The sequence below is a fragment of the Leptonotus elevatus genome, chromosome 11, assembly GCF_054856555.1.
Source record: "Leptonotus elevatus isolate MCC_2025b chromosome 11, RoL_Lele_1.0, whole genome shotgun sequence".
Lineage (NCBI taxonomy): Eukaryota > Metazoa > Chordata > Actinopteri > Syngnathiformes > Syngnathidae > Leptonotus > Leptonotus elevatus.
In genome coordinates, this window is record NC_141249.1 from 13,262,676 (window position 1) to 13,284,417 (window position 21,742).

Genomic DNA, 21,742 nt, shown 5'->3' on the forward strand with positions numbered 1-21,742 from the left:
TTGCTCACTGAAGCATATGGCCGGTCTACTCAAATCATCGGTCATCAAGTTGATGGCAAGAAATGCAAGGTGACATTGCAGGGAAACATTATTACATTATTATACTATTGTAGTTGTCTGCGTGTTCAGCGAAAGGCGGAGATGTGTGACACATTGGAAGCTGCCAATCATGTTTGTCAGTAGAGCAAAGGCTTAAACTCCCATTAGTTTAGTGCAGGTGTCCTCCGCCCTGAAGCTTTTTAAATGCCAGGGTCTGGTCTGGTGCAGTCGAGGCTACATACTTGTTCGCCATGTCATTGTGGGTCAAGGAAACTGAGCTAGTGTTTTGAGATAGCGTGACTTACTGTCATCAGTCATACACTATATCAACTACACTATACAGAATTCCAGAAATACTGCGTTTCCATTTTCCTGCGTTTTCAGAATGATATTTCAGTATCTTGACTTCGAGATGGCTGACTAAAGCAGCTTTACTTGTGTTTGATGGGAGATTTTGGATTGAGTTACCCTTCAAGTTAGTGTCCATTGTTCACTGGTCTTTCATTACAGTTTAGAGTTTCTCCACGGGCTATTGTCGTGATCTACCTGGTCCGTGGTCTATACGGGGATAAGTGTCAGGGCAAAAGGATCAGTAGGATTTAGGGTACCCAACTTCTTTATTGCCAAATGCAGGTCACGCAGAGTTCAGCAATTATATCCCATCCCCTATTTATAAAAAACAAAACAAAAAAGTAATTTCCTTTAGTCCACCTTTTGTACTGTTTCCCCTTTTCCCACCAATCCATTAGTCTATAATCATGTTTACATAATGCGTGAGTGCAATTTGCACTACTGTAAGCTTGTGGTGTAGCACTATTTGACAATCTTGCAAGTAACTCTCAGTTTTGATTTGCTGTTTTCAAGAGCTGCAGCCCCTCCCAGACGGCATCCTTCAACTTCATCACCCTCATCTGACCCATTGTCTCGCCTTCCATTCCATTACTTCCTTCTATTTTACCAGCCAGTTATTAAAGTAGATCTTATTAAAAGGCGGGGGGGGGGGGGGTAATCTATATTTGCATTCAGTCTATAGCAATTCATTAATATTATGACATTTAGAGGGAGCTCGGCAGACTCGGGCTGCCTGCTACCCTTTTCACTGCTTGAAATGTTAATTTAAAAACTTCCCTCTTTGTAATGGAATAAGAAATCCTCTCGTACCCTATCAAATCTGGGAGTCTGGCGAGGCATACTAATTCACTCAATTGAGGTAGCGTGTCACTCTGATGGAATAAGAAAAAGCTGAATTGGTTTTAAAGTCCTTAATGCCGGCAGTTGTGTGCATTTCTCTTACTACGTGAGGTCAGAATGCTGAACGACGTGCACATTTTTGTTCTCTATTCACTTTTATTTGTATATTTATGTAACACATATGTGGTTATGTGTTGTTGATTGCAAATAATGACTCTTGTTTGTCTTTCAGGCTACTCACCATGTGCACGAAACATTTTGGCAGTGTGGTGACACAGACCATACGCACATACAAAACAGACCAGTTCCCTTTACTTCTTATAGTCATGGGAAAACGCACCTCCAATGAAGTACTAAATGTTATTCAAGGTAAATAACATAGCACTCTTTTATAAATTCAATACAGACTCTCTTTTTCTTTTTTTGCTGTCAATTATTTTTATTTTTATTTTTTTACAACAATCTTTTCAAATCATTCTTAAGCGATTCATCACATGTTCAATTGTGGCTGCATTTGAACTCTCAGGTAATACGACAGTGGACGAGCTAATGATGAGGTTAATGGGAGCGATGGAAATCTTCACAGCACAGCAACAAGAGGACATCAAAGATGAGGTAAAAAGGGCGCATGCTCTGGAAACATAATGGCTTCTTTGGACGTTGTTTGGATACCTATCCCTAAACATTTGTCAGGATACAGAGCCAGGTCCATAAAAGGGCATGGTTGGAAGGTCGAAGAAAATGTCAAAGCAAAGGACCAAAATTTTACACACACACACCATACAGGCGAAATGTTGCAGAAAGTTATTGAGGGAAAGTATGGATTAACTTTATATTACTGGTAATTTTCACGACTATGCAGGCTTGTGCTAGCTACAAAATTCTATACAAATCTTCTGGTTTGGCACCTTGTACCTAATAATAAGAGACATCAGATTTTTATGGAAGCGTGTTATCTTATCTGTGCCGTACCTGGTATGTAAATAGCGACACGCTTGAGCAGACCGCAAGGCATGGTTACCTGAAATAAAACACACAAACATTGTTTCAGCTCATTCCTGTTTTGTTCGCATTTAGGAACACGTTCCCACACTTGCCATTTTGCTTCTATTTGGACTACTGTATCTATAAATGACAGATGCCACTCTGTATTAGGAGTTTAACCATTAGTCAGTGAGCAGCAATGTTAATTTAAAAGCCGTTGCATGTCAGTTATGGGAACCGCAGGTAAGGAGTGACTTTGGTTGTTCATAATGAATGCCTTATTTGAGTGACAGCTATTCATGTAATCTTAATTGCAACAGTGCATTGGCGTCATTTTTTTGTTTCCCACTTTAGTCACACCTCACTTGATCAATATAAGGTGACAACAAGTAATGTATGTAAATGTGTCTATATCGACTGGTATTCATTCATACAGTAGGTTTTTTTTTTTGTCTTTTGAGAGCTGTACTTGTGTATTTGAAAAGTTCCATGTTATTAATAACACAACAGTGACAAGTAAAACTGAGGCTTTGTAAAGCTCTTTGGACATCATATGGTGTAGATAAAGTGCTAAATAAGTGCACTCCATTTATTATATGTGAGCTTGTAGTGTATTAAAAACAACGGCCGTCAGCTTTCTCATGCGTACAAATCAAGAAAAGAAAACGTAGTTTTCACTCTTTATCTTATCTATAATCTAATATTTTAATGAATAGTTTACTACGTTTATCGGGACTGATAATCTTACATTTATTATCCAGTAACATTTCACCATTAACAATATTTCCATGTATTGCTAAATACATCCGCATGATTTTCTATCTTATTTATTATTAGACTAAACAGTTCTATAAAGGGCTTCTTATGACCTGCTTCATATTGAATGAATCTACGGGCGTTTGCTCCATCGGACAGTAAAGAAACAGGCATAAATGTACAGTTAAGTTGTACTGAGGAGGTATTTACGTTGGATAATTACCCAGGTGCAGTCCGCCTGAAGGAAATTGCTTGTAAAAATGTCACATGAAGACAGCGTAGATTTTGAATGGTTTTGAAAGCCTAATGCAGCTGTGTGCTTATCAATTAGGCCCAATAACCACAGGAATTGAGTCAATCCTCTTCCTGACAGGACCTATTCTCATCTCCAGGGTCGAATGGGTGAAGTCAGCCTTGACATTGCTCGAATTCTAAGCCTCACTTTATCCCATTGGTCTTGGTCATTTTTGGGGTTATTTGCAGTATCTGTTTTTTCCAATATTTTCTTACTTCATCGGAGGCCCGTGACACACCACAAACACAGACGTCCACTCAACTCAGACATTCCATGTTGACAAATGGAGCAGCTGGATAGCCACTTTGTGTCTAAAGCAGTTCCAAAGTCAAGTTTAAAGTCATTCCAGTGGTTGTCTGCGTTTTTATCTTAGTATCATCAACTGACTACTCACTGTAGGTCTTGTGGCCTCCATTTGTCATTGTCCATTCCTCCACTCGCCTGAGAAAACCATCTATAAGATTTGTGTTGAATTTTTATCCTTTCACCCAGAAGAGCAAGTGTGAGTTAAGAGGTCACCGATGTTGAATGTGAGTGGGCTGCTGGATCCTCAGTCTCTGTTCTAGTTTATGGCAAAGGTGTTTTGATGGTGCTGCGGTCCGGTCTGGATGGATTATTTATGCTGACACACTGTAAAGGAGCAAAAACACAAGCAACATTATATTGTGATCTTAGTTTAAAAGTAACAGATGTAAAACATACATTTCAAATAAGTATTTTTCTTCAAATGATGTGCAATTGACATCACCAAACCTTTCTGCGACTATGTCAATTTGTGAGCTAATTGAGACAAGAAAATCATTATTTCATTATTCATGTTTTTTGCGACTGTTTTTGTTTTGTGATGTGAGGTTTTTCCTTTTGTAAAACTGGCTGCTTTGGTTCAATAAAAGTTGGGAAACTATTCTATGTACGAAATATTGATCAGAACGGAGACTTGGCAGGGTGGCGTGGATGTTTGCTTCAATTGGAGGGACAGGAGGGCAGAAAGCGGGATAAGAAAATGTGAAGCGAAAAAAGGGGATCAGTTACAGAAAGGTTGGTAAGTACAACATACCTCTCATGTGTAACTGAGAATTGTTTTAATCAGTCAACAATACCAAATAAGCAACAATATTTTATTTAATAAGCAGTGAATTGTTTTGTAATAATACACTTTGATGCAAAATAAAGTTTGATCAGATTATTCTATTAATTGATGGAATAATTTATATTATAATCGTTTCTAAAACTATTCCAATAATGACAGCCCTAATGTCAGCTGTAATAATGCTTTAGTAATAAGGGATGTAACGATAACGGCAATATCGTGATATCGCGATGTTCAAGGCAGCACATCTGTTTAAAAAGTCAGGTTGATTTCCATTTGTGCAGTTCTAGCACCCTCTGGTGACATTTTTTTTTAGTGCAGTTTAATTTTCACAAGGCATGTTTTGGCCCTTCTATGTTTTAAAATCCATGCTAATGGTCAGATGAAGGGGAACATTACATACCGGTAATATACTTGTAAACCGAGTCAACATGTGGAGGAACTCGCGTGCATGTGTGACTCAATATTAAGTGTTATTAGAGATTGTAGGTTGTTTATATGCATTATGTACAAAAGCCCAAAGTTTTTTTTAGTATGAGCTCCTTTTTTTTTTTTTTTTACACTATTGTGACCTTTTTTTATATCGCCAACCTCCCCACAATATCGTGATAATTATCGTATCATGACCTTCATATCGTGATATCGTATTGTGATTATTTAATCAATTATTCCATCGATTTAATAGAATAACAATAGTTACATCCCTAATAATAATTGGCGATAATGATGGAGGTACATCAATTTACATTAAAACAGATGCTGTACACAACTATGCTGCCAAAAACTTTAGTACAGAAGGAGTTGATCTGTGTCCTGCTAGGCACAATTCTGCACTAATGCACCCATAGGACTAATTAGTGGACTCCAAGAGCCGTTTGAGCAGAAAGACGTGTCTGGTCTGGTGTTTCCAATGTGTCCTAACTCTAACCTAACCCTACTTGCATGAAAATCCGCACAACAAAAATCAACAGAAAAAACAGCTGTGTGCTTTGTTTTGCATGAGTCATGTCCAGTGCATTGGCGCTATCGTCTTTTGATGCTTGCCCTTCTACCACTCTTTTACAGTTTCCTTTCACTGTTAGTTCATTATGTGAACACACATGTATCTTTTGCATGTGCTGACTCTAAGCAACAATAGACACTGTCCTTTTGCTTGCCCACTGCTGAACTTCATAGTGGCCCCCTCCGATCATCACAATAAACTTCCTTTGCCATATCCGGGCAGGCACACAGCATGGGCCCTCAGAAAAGAGAAAAGTAATGGCTGTGCGCTGTTAACACAATAGACTCTTGTATTTAGTCCCGTTCTTTCTAAAGCACTCTGCAGCCGCAGCAGGTACATAGAAAAAGGCCGCCTGTCCCCTTCCCTCTGTACAAACAGGAAGAGAAGCCGAGGGAATAAAAGAGAAAAGATGAGGAAACATAAAAGCGGTTCAGAGTCTGATAAATGACAGTCTGGTCACAATGAATTGCCCTCTGTTGCTACTCTTTCATACCTGCTGTTTGTACGTAACCACGCTTTCTTTTGACTCGGTTCTTTTGGTTCCACACCCACTACCGTCACTCAGATGTTTTGTCTTGTGTGTCCTCCACCTAGGACGAGCGTGAAGCAAGAGAGATGGTGAAGAGGGAACAGGACGAGGCCTACCGTCTCTCTCTGGAGGCTGACCGAAAGAAGGTATTAAAATAATGACAATAGGCGTGGGAATGCTGCAATAGATGTACACCCACGTGCCATAACATTCGACTCATTTTCTCAACATTGCAACATGAAATGAACTTGATTAATTGATTAATTAATTAGTTTTTGTGTGTATAAAATGTTTTGTTTCCTTTTCAGAGGGAAGCTCAAGAGCGAGAAGAGGCTGAGCAAGTTCGCTTGGAGCAGATGAGAAAGGAGCAGGAGGAAGAGAAAGAGGTGATTTGCATCACATTCATATAGCGTGATTTATCAGTTTTGATCACATGTTGTCTCAGGTTCAAACAACTTAGAACATTTAACAAACAACAGACAAGCAAGGAAGACAAGAGACTTTGATTATTTTTGCTCGCAAGGAGAACGGACAGTTACAATCTCCTACCCGTTCCGAGGCACACTCTCCCGAGCCCTCTCTTTTTATTTTTTTACAGGGCGTTCCAACAACAAAATCTTTCAGTCCTTATCTTGCGATATGGGCACAGTTCCTGCTGTTGCAAAGCATGAGTTATGCTTTGCAATACTATAAGAGTAAATATGGGATAACTTGTGTACATTTATTGTAATTCTTCATAGATGCAGGATGACTTGCCATGCTGGGCCCGGTGGTTCAAAACTCGGTTATATCTTTAACCACTGGTTAAGTAGATTTAACCGACCGTTACCTTTAATGGCACTGCCACTAACTTTTTAACAGTATGGTTATCTCTAATACACTTTAATGCAAAATGAAAATGAATCAGATTAGTTGATTAATCGACTGAAAAATCTATAGATTAATCGATTCTAAACATATTCAATAGTAAATTCAACTTAAATATTCCACAGCACTATGTGTTTCTCAGTTCTTAACAATGACTCAATTAAATTGTGGTTTTGTGGCCCGCCTGTCAGTCGAGGTGATCAAACTGAAAAGAGCACCACAGTTTAATTACAGTGAGGCCTCTCCCTGCAGATATCACCCAACTTTACATACAGTTATTGTTCTGTTTAGCTGCTTTGCATCGTTACGGCACACAAGCCCATATTGAAGCCAAAGTTAACAAAAGACTGAGGCTTGCTCGCAGGCGTGTGCGCAAACACATATATTCACTTGAAAACAATAATTGTATGCCAAGTGGGGGCTAAGACACACATACACAGGCAGACACTGTCACGCATATGGGAAAAACAATAATTCTGCGAGGACGGCACCGATGCCGTTATGCGCATAGCGTAGTGCTGGCTGATTGCTGTTTGCTCAGCAGCACAGCGCCTCAGGGCACCGGGTGCTATTGGGTGACCCAGCTCGCTCAGGTGATTTGTCACTTAAGTTAAACAGAGAACAACAAAAGAGTTTCTGGTCGGCCACCTTGATTAGATCACTATCAGACCTGTGTGTGTGCACACTAGTGTGTTTTTACAACAATGGGCACCATGGCCCAATTTATATCACATTTCCATGCCCAAGCTTCACGGCGCCCATTGTGTCCTCTGCTAATGAAGTGGTGTTGCACTTAATCATGATCAGTGGTTTACGCTTGTAGATGATGGCAACTCTTGAACTCTAGAAGTATTTATGTCTCAAATGACTGTTGAGGAAATTAGAAAATGATACTCCTTTTTTTTTTTGTAGACCTGTCTAGGTTTTTTTTCATTGAAATTCTGAAAAACATTTGACTGTACAGAATGAACGTATATTGGGTTTGGTTAGTTAAACTGGACCCTGGTATGAATTCTCAGACAATTCAGAATTCTCGCACTTTCTTTCTTCGGGTCTAAAGGTTACTATTTCAACCCAGGTTAGCGCAAGAGAAGAGGTGGGTTTTGGCTCACTTGGAAGAAAAAAAAAAAAGCATGCATTATACTTGAGTTCAACTAAATAATGAACACTGCATGGACCAAAGGCATCACTACTGTAAAATAACAGCAGAAACAGTTATGTTTTTCTTATAGTTGTCGGAATTACCACTCCCTTGCAGCAAGCCTGTGTCTGTGTTTACAGTGGAGGAATAATTTGTGGAACTTTGTAACTACATTATATGATTGAAAATTATTTTTATTTTTTATTTTATTTAACCTTTATTCAACCATGTAAAATGTTTGAGAGCTAATTGTCATTTACAAACATGACCAATTTCTTCTAATTTGTATACGTCGCTGTCCTGTGAAAAACACTTGTGTCCATTTTTGTCTTTTATTTTATTTTATTTTTTTACATTTTTATGTTTATGAGATGAAACTGAATGCAGATATCCCAAAAACGTTTTTGTTTTTTTAAAAAGGACGTAAGTGTTTTTCACAGGACAGCGACGATATAAGTATATCCAATCAGCAGTGGCATCTGACTTTTGCGTACATTACAGTCTATTCAGGTTCTGACTTTTGACTTTGACCCAGCAACTTAACTCATTCACTCGCAGCCATTTTCACTGAAGCAACTCCCTTTGCTCCCGGCTGTTTTACTGGATTTTGACTGATTTTGCAAGGCCCACAGAATATTATATAATATAAAAACATGGAACCTACCAAAAGAAAGATTAAAGTCTCTTCTTTCAACAGGAAAAAAAGTACATTTGTATCAGTTTTGCAGCGATTAGCGTTAGAATATAGCTAAGTTTCATCATTATTCACAAATCTATTTAGAATTGTAAGTAAATTAGTTTGTTTCTACATGGCCCTTGTTGTTCTCCTTTGCTCTGCTTCCACCTTCTGGCCGTTTATGTAATAACTACCATTTCTTCAACCTTTCTTTGCAGTTGAGAGGCTGCATCAAAGCCTTCTGTATGCTCTGGCATTAAAAAAAAACCATATTTTAAATATACAAATATGTCTTTGGGACATTTAAAAATAGAACGTGTTTATACGTTTTTGGGAGAAAATTTGTTAAAGGGGGAAGCCTAGTTTCTGCAAACCTTTTGAAGCTTCAGCCAAATCTTTGATATTTTACATTGGAACAAAAGATGGAGGTGGAAGGTTGTTCACTCTGTTTGCATTTCTCATGATTGACTATTTACGACTTTTGGATGGATCTTCATATGTAGTCGTGTAGCTGTCAGGTGCACCTCCACTCGTCGTCTGTTTGCTTTTTGTGGTTGGCCTGATGAATGAATAGGTAGATGCTCCAGGTTATTTGTCTGGAGCAACCCAAGCCCCGCATCCGACCAGACGCGTGTTCTGCGGTTTCTTTAGGGACGCTACCTCTCACATGTGTGGCTGTTTATGCTTGTGTCTGTGGTTGACTGCCTGTCTCCATTTGTACCTCCACCATCATACACACCCTCAATCTGTTATTTGTGTGTGTGTTAGTTTGTCCCCGGGGGCCCCTTTAACTCAGTCAGCATCTTCTCTCGTACCTGAGGGAGCCGCCGACGGTGCAGCACGCGCACTACCCTGCCCACCCAACACCAGAAGCTGCTAATGAGCTACTGTTGTACACTCTTATGAAATATAATTGCATTATGGTGTGTAAATAAAGCCGGGGCGTGTTGTCACAGCATATGCTCCCCGGCTGGCCAAACAGGAACAACAAGCGGGGGGTGGGGGGGTGTTGAGGGGCAGAAGCAGAACGAAGTGGGAGTCTCCTGGGAGCAGCTGAAATGCTTTCTCCCAAACACGAGAGTTGATTAGCTCTGCTGCAAAATCTGACAGGTGATGGTGTCCTTTTGTTCCAACAACGCCACATTCATGTTCTAATGTAAAAAGTGAAGGTAGAATCCATAAGTTAATGGTCACATACAAATGAGAAAATTTGATCTGAAGTCCATATTAAAAATTATGGAGTTTGATAATTGTGGAGGACCAAAACTGCCAAAATTAAAAATAAATACATGACTATATAAATAAATAAATAAATAAATAAATAGAAGTGAAAATAAAAAGTTATAAAAAATAGAATTCAAAAATGTTATACTAAAAACAAAAATATATATCCCTAAATGAATTAAATAAAAAACGAGATTCAAAAAATAAATATAAACTGAAATTTCCAAATTAATACAAAAATAAATATATCAATCAATAAATAAAACCGCTCTGCTCTCACATTGATTGATTTCATGCTGCAGAAGCTCTGTCAGGCCGAAATGTTATTCAAATGAGGGGGCGGTCCTAAGCGTGTCTTGGGTTGGGCTACGCTGTTGCAAACTGCCGAGAGCACGTGTCAAGATCCTGTCCTCAAAGGCCTGACTCCTGCATGTTTTCGATGGTTCTCTACTCCAACACACCTGATTCAATGATCAGGATAATTATCAGGCTCCTGCAGAGCTTGCTGATGAGCTGATAGGAATCAGCTGTGTTGAGCGTAGGAAACCTCTAAAACATCCATCTCGTTTTTTATTTATTTATTTATTTGTAGTTTTATTTATTTATTTAGGGATATATATTTTTGTTGTTTTTCATTTTCATTTGTATTTATTTTTTGTATTTTTTTAATTCGTTTTACATTCATTTTGGTACACAATTTACTTTGCTGATTATAGTCCGCCATCAAACAAACACTTGGTAACCTGTACTGCTTGACAGGGTGACATGTGCAACAGCTGCATTTCATCAGCACCTGTATGAAAACAACCCCCCCCCCCCCCCTGCCTTCAGTCAACATGCATTTAACATATAGGAAAATGTTAAGTTAGGTTAGTTTTACATGCAGCTGTTAGAGGAGACAAAGATTGTTGTGTTGTGGCACAAAAACGTGGAAGATTTTTCCTACTGTTTTATTCTAACAAAAAAAAGTCCGCTTTTCAACTAGCAATTATCCTGTACTGACCTCATTGTTTGCTCTCTGTCAGGCCATCCGTTTGTCACTGGAGCAGACCCTTCCACCAGAGCCGGGCGAGGAGTCGGTGGAGCAGATCAGCAAGCTGCGAATCCGCACGCCGAGTGGCGAGTTTCTGGAGAGGCGCTTCCTGGGCAGCTGTAAGCTCCAGGTCCTCTTCGACTTTGTGGCCTCCAAGGGATACCCCTTCGACGAGTTCAAGCTCCTCACCACCTTCCCGCGTAGAAATGTGAGTGGCGTAGTTTGGGTTCTTGTGAGAATTAAATGGAGTTTATTAATAGATGTATTGGAAGTTTAAGGTTGATTATTCTACAGCAAAGTTAGTGTGCCCTTTTTTAAATTTTAAAATTTTTTTTTTTACTTTACTTTAGATTATTAGACCATTCTTTCCTGGAGTACATCAATCCCCAGCTGAATTTTCTGTAGCATTTTTTTCTCCCCCAAAAAAAGACAAGTAGTTCCAGAAAAAAACACTCCATTCTACATAATTCCACAAAAATCGTGGCCTGGGGGCCATTTGTGGCTCGCATCATATCCTAAAAATTACATCTGCTACTAATAAATGTTTTTTGTTTTTTTATTAGTATAGTATTTTTAAATATGCAAAGATGCAAATTAACTGTTTAGATTTAAAAGTAACATTTCTTTTCATAAAACTGTGCTGAAGAAAGATAATTTTTACAATCAAAAATTGGTTCCGCCTATTAACTATTTTATTTACTATATATACTATTTTGTCGTGCCTGTCTTCCATGTTTCCCTCCACCAACAAGCTGATTTGACGAACAGGGTCGTTATCAGGCTTCTACAGAGCTTGCTGATTAGCTGATAATATGAATCAGCTGTGTTGGAGGAGGGAGACATGGAAAACAGGCCGGACAACGGCTCTCGAGGACCAGGTTTACCTACCCCTGTGTTAAGTATCAGTTTTTCAAAAAACACTAATATCTAGGGATGGGCATAGATTTTTTTTATTCAATCGATTCAATTTCGATTTACACGAGTTTGTTTCGTTGTTGTTGTTGTTTTTCCCCAGGCTCCGATTCAATCCACTTCAGTTCAATTCAATATTGATTAATTATGGAACATCAATTCTTCTGGAATGTCAAGGACATGAAAACAAATATTACATTCCAAAGTAAATTTTTCAGGAGCAGTAACTGGTCAAATGATTTAGTTTATTAATGAAAGTAACCCTTATTATAATCACCTAAGTGTTACACAAACATTTACATCAGCAAGGGTGAGATTAAAATATTTTCATAATTCAAATTTAATAATTGTAAATATAAACTTAAAAGATTTTGAATTGTCTTAAAGTGTAATAAGTCCGGTCTGTCATAAATTAAAGGAAATACTTTTAAATTAATGTGAACAGTACATTTTAAGAAAACAGTAAGATACAAAAAAATTGTCCTATAAATTTTTATTTTCTTAAGAATTTAAGAGAGGGGGGGAGGTATATTTAAATAATCGATTCATGTTTTTTGAATCAATTTTGGGCTCAAAGGAAAATATATTCGATATCAATTATTTGATTTTTTTTTTTTTAAACCTAGCCCAAGTAATAACTAAACAATATGCAATTGCTTGATTGACTGATATTTTGCGTGCTTGATAAATTAAAAATGTCAACATGGCCATGGCATCCGCCGATTTTTCTGTTTGTAGCCCTCGAAGAAAAAAGTTTGGACACCCCTGCCGTACACGATGACTGTGAGGATGCAGTTGTCAGCACCAATAGTTGTAGCCTCTGTGGTTCTTCTGCTGACTGCAGGCATCATCCTCTTGAAACCAAATCATTAACAGTGCTCGGTCACATGCTCTACGCTAACAATCTAACGAGCACTGTTTTAACTGCTGCTTTAATTAGCCCTGCCGCTGGAAACAAAATAAAGATTTCCATTAATCAAGAGTGGATGAGGTGGCCGCGTTGAGGTGTGCGTGCGTGCGTGCGTGCGCGTGCGTGCGTGCGTGCGTGTGTGTCATGCTCTGCGTAGGCTTGCCCAGGCAATGTGCACCAACGGTCTTTAGAGACCAGTACGGAACAAACACCACAAATCAGCACCCACATTAACGCGCAGCTCGCACCCCGTTTTGTCACAATCGCACACTTCACATGTCAAGCAAATACATGCGCAACTTAAAAATAATTCACAGTTTTCTCATCATAATCAAGAGTAAGCGTGTCATAGACCGAGATAAAGATGTCTGCATCACAGATGATTATCACGGGGGGGGGGGGGAAAGCAATGGCAAGATTTTGAGGGAGGAGAGAAGCGGACAAAGAAAATAATTAATCAGAGGAGCTGCCTGATGGGGAACTGGTTGGAGAAGACGCACAGAGTAGATATTGAAAAGATGATGATTGCGAAAAGTGATAAATTTTCAGGGGGGGGGGGGTGAGTGCAAGCGCCAGTATGAGGCTGTGAACACAGGCCCTGGTCTAATCCTGCAGCTCTGTGTTGTAATTAAATGAGGGAGAGCATCGAAAGCCTCCATCCCGTCCAGACGCTCTCACTATTGCTCTGCCAGGATCAGAGGCTCGAGCACTATTGCTTTTATAATGCCACGCGACTGTTGACATCTTCTTTCTACTTTTCTTTTCTTTGCTTGTGCTCCTCTTCCCCTTATCTGCTCTTTCCACATTTCAAATAATCCAGCCCGCGTGTTTTTGCAACGTGTGTTCAAAATGTGTTGTCGGCAAACGCATGTTGTTGTTCTTTAGCTTAATATAATTGTAAATTGTCTGTAAAAAAAAAAAATATATATATACATTACAATACATCAGGCAAGTCAAGTGTGTGGAATTCCTCGCTTAAGCTGCCGCTCGAAAACTGCGCCAATCAGTGGCCATCCGTCTCCAGTTTTTGGACTCGGCGTCAGGATTTGGTCCCAGTGGCTTATCTCGTCAGCACTACAGCAGGCCTTACACTGGCATCATTTGTACGGGGCTTAGCCGTGCTCAGGAAACTAACCCTTTCTACGACTGTCTGCAAGTTTGAAGAAGAGGAAGGGGGGGGGGGGGACTTAATGTTTCACTTCTCGCCATTCAACAATTTTGCCGCTTTTTCTTATGCCCGGCTGACAGGCCTCGCCGAGGTCAACGTCCCTCATTATGATGTGAACATGTTTAGACTGTTACTCTAGCCATCCCGTTGTCTTCAGACAGCCAAACACTGTCAAACTAGCCTATTATTTTCCTCGTTCTTGATACTGTACTCCATTTCCCACTCTACTAAGCAGTCTTCCAGCACGCTTCTCAGACAAAACCTGAGATTCTGAAACAATAAACAGCAGCACAAAAGAAGCCGTGTACCGCCTAGGAATCGATTTTACATCTGTCGCACGGATGTTTTTTTTCTCCCCCCCGTTATTTGAACATTTCTGTAAAACATCGACAGCAGTTTATTTTCAGAATAGTTGAATTCATCCAAAGTGGCCGCATTCTTTCTAAATAATAAAATGTGAGGCTTATGACGGCTGAGTTCCGTTCCTTCTCAAAAGCTATACATGTCTGTGGCTCGTATCTCACTGGCCATTTTGTTTTAAAAGCTGCAGTCTTTGCGTTTTACCCTCGACCGCCTCCTCACCTCCGAATCCCTGCAGCTTTCTCTCCCTTTTGTCTCAGCTTCCCTGCTCTCTCCTTCTCTTCCCCCTCTGCGCCACGCAGTCCCTTACTTCCCTTTTCTTTATTATATTTAGTTTATTAAATCACTGCATTAAAAAAAAAAAAAACGAAACTTTAGTCAGTGCACTTCTTCCACATTTCCACTTTCCCCACTTGGCCCCCCTTAAGTCTCTGCGATGATCTCCTCTTTCCTTTGAACTTCTATATACTCACTCGCCTGTTGTTTTGTGTTCCCACCCCGGCACTACATGCTGTCAATGCTCCCGGCAGCCGATAATGATCTCCCACTGCTTTTGTAATTGGCCAAATAAACACTACACAACACTGGTTTCAAAACGGACAAGCTATTTGGTTTTAATTAACGTTCGAGGGCCTGTAATGGCCTCTTAGAAAAGCGCTATTTCAGCTGCACGTTTAATTATATTGGGATTGGACATCTCGTGTGGACATGTTCACCTCAATGTTTTACATTAAATCAAACCAATTATCAAGTATTTGTTATTCATGTTTTCACTTTTAACAGTGAAAGAAATCAGTGTACATTTTATTACTTTTTTTTTTTTTCCACATCGTGACGAACCTGACAATTATGACAACTTGCAAAAACTGTCACCCAATACAAGAGCTTTATTATTAATATATAAGGAAAAAAAACATTTACAAAAATATTTGTGTGAGCAAAATCTTTGCTGCACCAAAATATTAGACACGGTTTTCATAACGTACTTCATCCATCCCACGGTTTACCTCAGAAAACTTGCTAAACCTGGTGGTCAGGCCCGGACTTTGAAAAAGAAAGCCTGGCGGCCCGCCAGGTATATAAAACACTGGGGGAAACCCTGCATCCATTTTCTGTACCGCTTATCCTCAGTCTGCACTGTGTGGCGGATGTGCTAACTAATCGTCCACCTTGCCGCCCGTGAAAATTACCTCTAAATATTTGATACAACTCTTAAATTCTCTTGGAATATTTTCAAATATTTAGCAAGAAATTGCTTGTCTGACTAAAAGTGTTTTTTGGCTCGATTCAGATGATCGCTTGTTTCAGGTCATGAATTTAGTTGGAGATCCTGAAAACTTTATTGATACCGGCTTGAGGAAAAAAGATTGCTTGTATCAGGTCATGGATTCAGTTGCCGATCCTGAAAACTTTATTGAAACAGGGTTGAGAAACAAAGATCGCTCGTTTCAGGTCATGGATTCAGTTGGAGTTTCTGAAAACTTTATTGATACAGGGTTGAGGAAAAAGATTGCTTGTATCAGGTCATGGATTCATTTGGCGATCTTGAAAACTTTATTGACACAGGGTTGAGAAACAAAGATAGCCCGATTCAGGTCATGGATTCAGTTGGAGATCCTGAAAACTTTATTGACACAAGATTGAGAAACAAACAGCAAGTCGGAGCTTGTCCGTGTCTGTGGTATGCATGCAAACTGGCGTGTGAGGCTGCGGCGGCACAGGAGGAGAGAGTATGGCTTAGGCAGAGCGGCGGAAAAACAACAGCTTTGTTTGTTGACAGACGCCTCCATGCTTATGGTCTGTTAATTGGATAACAATGTAAACAATCACCGATGGCGCCCGTCTCCTGTGTCAGTGTGGCATCTTGTTTCCCTACTTTCCTTTTTAGAGTCAGATGCTGCGCTTCCCCTCGTCGTCGTTCCCTGGCGCAAAACTCTGATCCAAATTTTGCTGCAAACACACACACACACAAGTTGTATGAAGTTGAAAGACAGATGCACGCACACATGCACCTGCCCCACCCTAAAGCCTCATTTACTCCTACCTGATGCTGTGTTGTCACAACAGCCTGCCGCTCTTATTAGCATGTCAGCCATTTGCGACGCCCCACTCCCGAGGTGGGGAAAAAGGAACGCGGCAGCCCAGTTGGTGCTTCAGCTCCAGCATGCCGTTGGGATGCTATATGATTGCAGCGAGTGTAAGCTCACACCCGTCACACTATTCGCTTGCCGCAGCGCCGCGAGGTAGTTGACGAGGTGAGGGGCTTGAGGTGATATGGCAACCCATCCCTGCTCGCACCAGGCTTCCTGGCAACCCTGCTGAGAAGTCAAGTGTCTAAATGGCACGTTGAAATGAGGGCAGAGAGAGAAAAGACGGGGGAGGTAAAGACTGGCGCTGTGCGCGTTGGTGTGACATTTCCAAACACCTTTGGGAATGTGGAGGTTTACCTCATGTTGATATGTCCTCCTCACCTTCACCTAATTTACTTGACTTCTTTTTACTTACCCTCTACCACATGCCCAAATCTATAGACGTTTTTTTTTCTTTTCTTGGCACAGCCAGCCAAATTAGAATTACAAATGTGAGCCGATGCTTTGAGATTGAGAAGTTTAGATTAAATGTGTGTGTGCGAAGACTATACAGTACTATAGGACTTCTACAGTATACAACAATTTTTTCATAACACATTTGCCCACAAGAAATAAAACAAACGCAAATCCAATGAAGTTGTGACGTGTAAAATCTAAATAAAATTAGAAGACAATGATTTTTAAATCCTTTTCAACCAGCTGTGACCAATCTGGTAAGGAATTCTGCTCGTAATTAATTTTAGGTCAATTACATTTAACATGTTCATGCATGTTTGTTTCGATTTGTTAGCATTCCTTAATGTTTCCAGTCTTCTGTTGCCCCTATTAGAATTTTTTTTGCCGGCATCTAATTTAAAATGAGAGAATATTCGGGGGGGGGGGGGGGGGGGGTTGGATTAAAAACATTTGAACATTAAATGTCTTGTCTTTGTACTGTATTCAGTTGAATATAGGTTGAAAAGGATTTGAAAATTCATTTTATTTATATTGTTTTTGTTGACATTTTACACATCATCCCACCTTCATTGGATTTGGGGCTTGTATGAAGCAAAGTAACAAACAAACAAAATCATACTACTGCAAAAATTAGTAAACCCCCAATCATAAACACAATCAAACTTATAGTGAAAAGTTGTTGCCTTGTAATGGTGCCTCAGGCATCTCGTAATTTTTTTTTAAGAAGTCACACTTGTGTGACAACATGGCTTTTGTGTGTTATTAAGAGTTTTTTTCTCCTTCAATAAAAAGAAAAGGCACATGACAAAAATTCAATGTGCCAGCCTTTAACACATTTTAAATGTTCGACAATTCAACACCAATAAATTAAGGCATGTTTCATATAGCACTCAAATTACATGACATGCAGGTTGGCAAGTCTTAATAATATTTTTTTTTTTAGCAAGGTAAATAAGCCTGACTACGGCATGCCCTGTTTACAATCATGTCACCCCTACACTGAAAATCCTCTCTGACAGGAGATTTAGGGCGAGAGATATTTCTAGCCTATATTAATTCAACCGTGTAGTTCAGGTAAAAAGTGATGCTGTGAGTGACTTGATGCGAATAAACCTCAGTGATCTGTATTGCGTGCGTAAGCAGATTATATGTAGTTAATAGCTGCGAGCACCATTGAAGCGGATCGATGGCTGCTTTTGCAACATACAATCGAGCACCATGTCATCCACGACGTTCAGCACGATTGTTCCCAAAAAGTTCGGCCAGATTTGAATCGCACAATTACCACTTCACTGCTCGTCATATCTTCCGTATGGAGAGGAAAGTGACAGACGAAGGGGTGACACGTTCATGGTCAGATTTCACGTTTCATTCCCTACAATAGTGTCTCCGACCTGTCACTCTTTTTTGTTGTAAGGTCAACCTTTACAGCGCGAGGCTTACCAGAGCAGGTACAGGGAACGGCTTAATTATCCTACTATGTGGTTAGAATAGGGTTCCTAATCAGAGGGGCTGGCGCAGCAGTCATCAGATAAGCCCTGGACACATCTCATTGTCACAGCACCTCCCCACCACACAGCCCATTCAGCCCAGGTGTTAGATTGGCCCGATGTAACACAACCCCTCCGGTGATTAGCTCACATAAGCGAAGAGGCCCACGGGGTGTCAGGGAGGGTGGGATTGTTTTAAAAAACATAGGTCGGACCCCCTTCACGTCGGCTAAATCAATCAGCTCCGTGGTGGGTGGCGCTGCACAGGACAAACGGAAAAAATGTTTCTCTCTCTTTTTCATTGTTGAAATGAGTCCGTCCGTCGTCCTGTGCTACACACTGACTCCTTCAGACGTTAACTCATTCACTGCCATTGACGACTATGGACGTGAAAAATTCATTTGAACTATTTCTATTAGTTTACATTTTTTCTCTCACTTTTGTTAACAACAGTATGAAAACCTAGACATTTTTTTATTGTACATTAGAGAACAGATATAAAATTTGCGATTAATCAAGAGTTAACGAGTGAAGTCATGCGATTAATTATGATTCAAAAATTGAATCGCCTGACACCCCTAATTTTTAATAATCTCTTCTTTAAAAAAAAAAAAGAAAATATTATTAAAAATTAGGGGTGTAATTTTTCCCGTAATTAATCGCATGAGTTACCTCACAATTGATCACAAATTTTATATATCTGTTCTAAATGTACAATATTGTTTTCTAGGTTTTCATACTCTTAACAAAAGTGGTAACTAATTGAACTAACTAACTGACAAAGGTAAACTAATTGAAATTGAAATGAATTTTTGACATCTATAGCCGTCAATGGCAATGAATGAGTTAACATCAACAAAACAAGCGCTCTCTTACTTCCTCAGATTTCCAAAACTTGCGCCGCTTGTGACTAAAACTCGTTTACCTCGGAGCAGAACAATGAGTTTCATTCTCGCCCAAAGTACAGCCAAGCTACTACTTTTTCAGTATACCCACGACCTGTCTCATTGTCCCGTCTCCCCACAGATCACGCAGTTGGGTCCGGGATCAACTCTACTGGAGGCCAAGTTGTTTCCACAGGAGACTCTCTTCCTGGAGGCCAAAGAATAGAAAGTGACTGACTGAACTGGCCGAAAACGAGCATGGGCCCAAAACCATCCGGGTCTCCACAGTACACACACTTACACACACCTACACGGACACACTGGCATGCACATGCAGTGACACACATGCGCAAGTAAGCTTCTCTGCCCTCGTCCTGGTCACGGTACGCCACTGCGCCGGTGTACACGTGTTGCACAGAGGAGCAAAGACGATACCACAAGCACACAGCCAACCTCCTTCCAAAAAACGACAACTCCCCCAAACCGAAATCTTGTCTTTTGCTCTTGCTCCCCAAGTCTCTCTCACACTTTCACATCGTGTGTGTCATCACTTGCCCAAAACGCACATCACAGTGACGGCATGGAGAGTCCGACTAGACAGACCTTTGCAACAGCAAAAACACTTGTCGTCCACCCCCCCCCCCCCCCCCCCCCTCCCGACCTCCTCATTCAACACATTCGACACAACCAAGGCTGCTTTTCCTTTGTTACCACATGGTTTTTGCGTTTGAAAGATTCAATAAAAGCCAGCGAGAAGAGACAAGATGTCTCGTGTTCAAAAATCTGTTCCAATCAGGATTAACCTTATTTTTGACATATCACACATAATAGTTTCGAGGGCCTGGAAATGTTGCCTAGTTCTGGATTAGGCAACATTTATGCTCTAGATGCAAGTCTGGAATATAGTGAGACCACAAAGGTTTTAAAGTGATTTCATCTATCTCACACGCTTTAAACACATTTAAAAACACACTCTTTTCCTCAGCAACTGTTCTCACTCTGGCTTACATGAAGAGTCCAAGTGTGCTTGCTCAAAGCTGGTTGGTCACTCCCAGTTGACATTTAATGTAAAATTGAAAAAATACAGTAAATGTAATTGCAGACAATTTTACATTTACTGTCAAATTGAAAAATGTAAAATACAAGAATTGGGTATTAAGACGTAAACTTTTATGCGAGTGTTCATATTTCTTGAAATTGGAATGCAGATAGTACCTTATGGAAAAATGTCTAATAATTTACTTTTTAACAACCCTTCCATGTAATCCAAATCCACAATGTCAAGTTAAGGAGATAATATTACAATAAAATACAAAAATACTGTCAATTAATCCAGATGATTTTTGCAAGCAGTTATTTTTCTGGAAGCTGTTTCGAATTAGTCGCGTCTCAAACATGATTTCTAGCGGCTTCAATTTAATCCAAGCGGGCGAAATAGACAATTATCGGATAAATCTCGCTGAGCGCCGTCATCACATCCTGTTGTGTCTCCGAATGTTTAGAAGGTCAATCCATCCATCCATGTAGTCATTCGCAGTCACGGCTGTGTTTTGCTTGCTGCCACGTGCGCGGGTTGTCGGCTCGTATCCGCGCCTGTCTGCTTTCTCACGCGAGGAATGAGTGGCGCTAACGTGCTCACTTCCTCTGCTTGGGCCAAACATGATGTCTGGCTGAAGGCAGGGCGAGGCTGGAGGAAGAGCCGCCGGGCAAATCTTGACTGTCTGCTTATCGGCACGCATGTGACGCTTGATTGGTTCATTATTTCTGAGTAAGCATGCGTGACGAAGGAGCGATACAATGATGATGGATGATGCGTTTGTTAGATATGAATGACATTTTGCAGCATGTTCGTGTGAGAATGTAGTAGGATATTGCGTAATGCACTATAATGGAATTATTATTTTTTTCTTGTGTTGGGAATTGGGGTGGCAGGCGATTAAAAAAATTTTTATCTGGTCTAAATGTACATTCAAATATTTTTTCCTAAGTTTTCATACTTTTAAAATAAAGGTGGGAAAAAAATGATTAACTGGAAATATGGCTGCTTCTTTGAGTCATTGATACAGTAATTAATTCATAAAATTTAGTTCAAATTTAAAAAGATGTATTGTACTGTAAAAAAACGAGTGTGTGATTGATTTGTGTTGAGGTCATTTTTTCTGCCACTAGATTACATGATTGCATTTGTAAGACATTGGTGAGAGCTCAGTGCATTTTTCTTTTCATATTAAGAGCTTTCTAATCTTTAGCATAAAGTAACTTGTGAATTTCTGCGGCTTTTAAAAAATGTAAAATACAACTTGACCCCAGTCTCCACAAATACATGCATTATTATTAAATTTATTTCAGTTCAATTTTGACGTGGACGTTTCTGCTGCGTTGCGACTGGAATTTCCCCAGTATAGGCTTTCTAAGTAAGGGGCTGTCATTAATCGTGCGTTATAGAAACTTTAAATTAACTCAAAATGAACGCACTAATTTTGACACCCCTAGTTGGGAACACTTCGAATTTAGAAACTTTTCCTAAAGCAACCAAAAGAAAAAAAAAAATTTAAGAGTCAGAATGGGGGCCATCATAAAACCTTCAGTGGGTAACTTGTCATAGAAGTCTAAAAATGGTCCTAATTAAGTGTCTTAGTAAATT

The 21,742-nt window shown here is 39.9% G+C and overlaps 1 protein-coding gene across 2 annotated transcripts in view; it reads left to right on the plus strand.

Moving 5' to 3' along the window:
- The window catches only part of faf1 (Fas (TNFRSF6) associated factor 1), a 58,981-nt gene extending 37,752 nt beyond the window's left edge, over positions 1–21,229 (plus strand). For both annotated transcript variants that reach the window (XM_086090045.1, XM_086090044.1), the window contains 6 exons: positions 1,463–1,599; positions 1,757–1,845; positions 5,953–6,033; positions 6,196–6,273; positions 10,821–11,036; positions 19,241–21,229. In XM_086090045.1, the coding sequence (XP_085946171.1) occupies positions 1,463–1,599; positions 1,757–1,845; positions 5,953–6,033; positions 6,196–6,273; positions 10,821–11,036; positions 19,241–19,324 (685 nt within the window). In that variant the 3' untranslated portion in view covers positions 19,325–21,229. The remainder of the gene's footprint in view (positions 1–1,462; positions 1,600–1,756; positions 1,846–5,952; positions 6,034–6,195; positions 6,274–10,820; positions 11,037–19,240) is intronic.
- Positions 21,230–21,742: the final 513 nt, after the last annotated feature.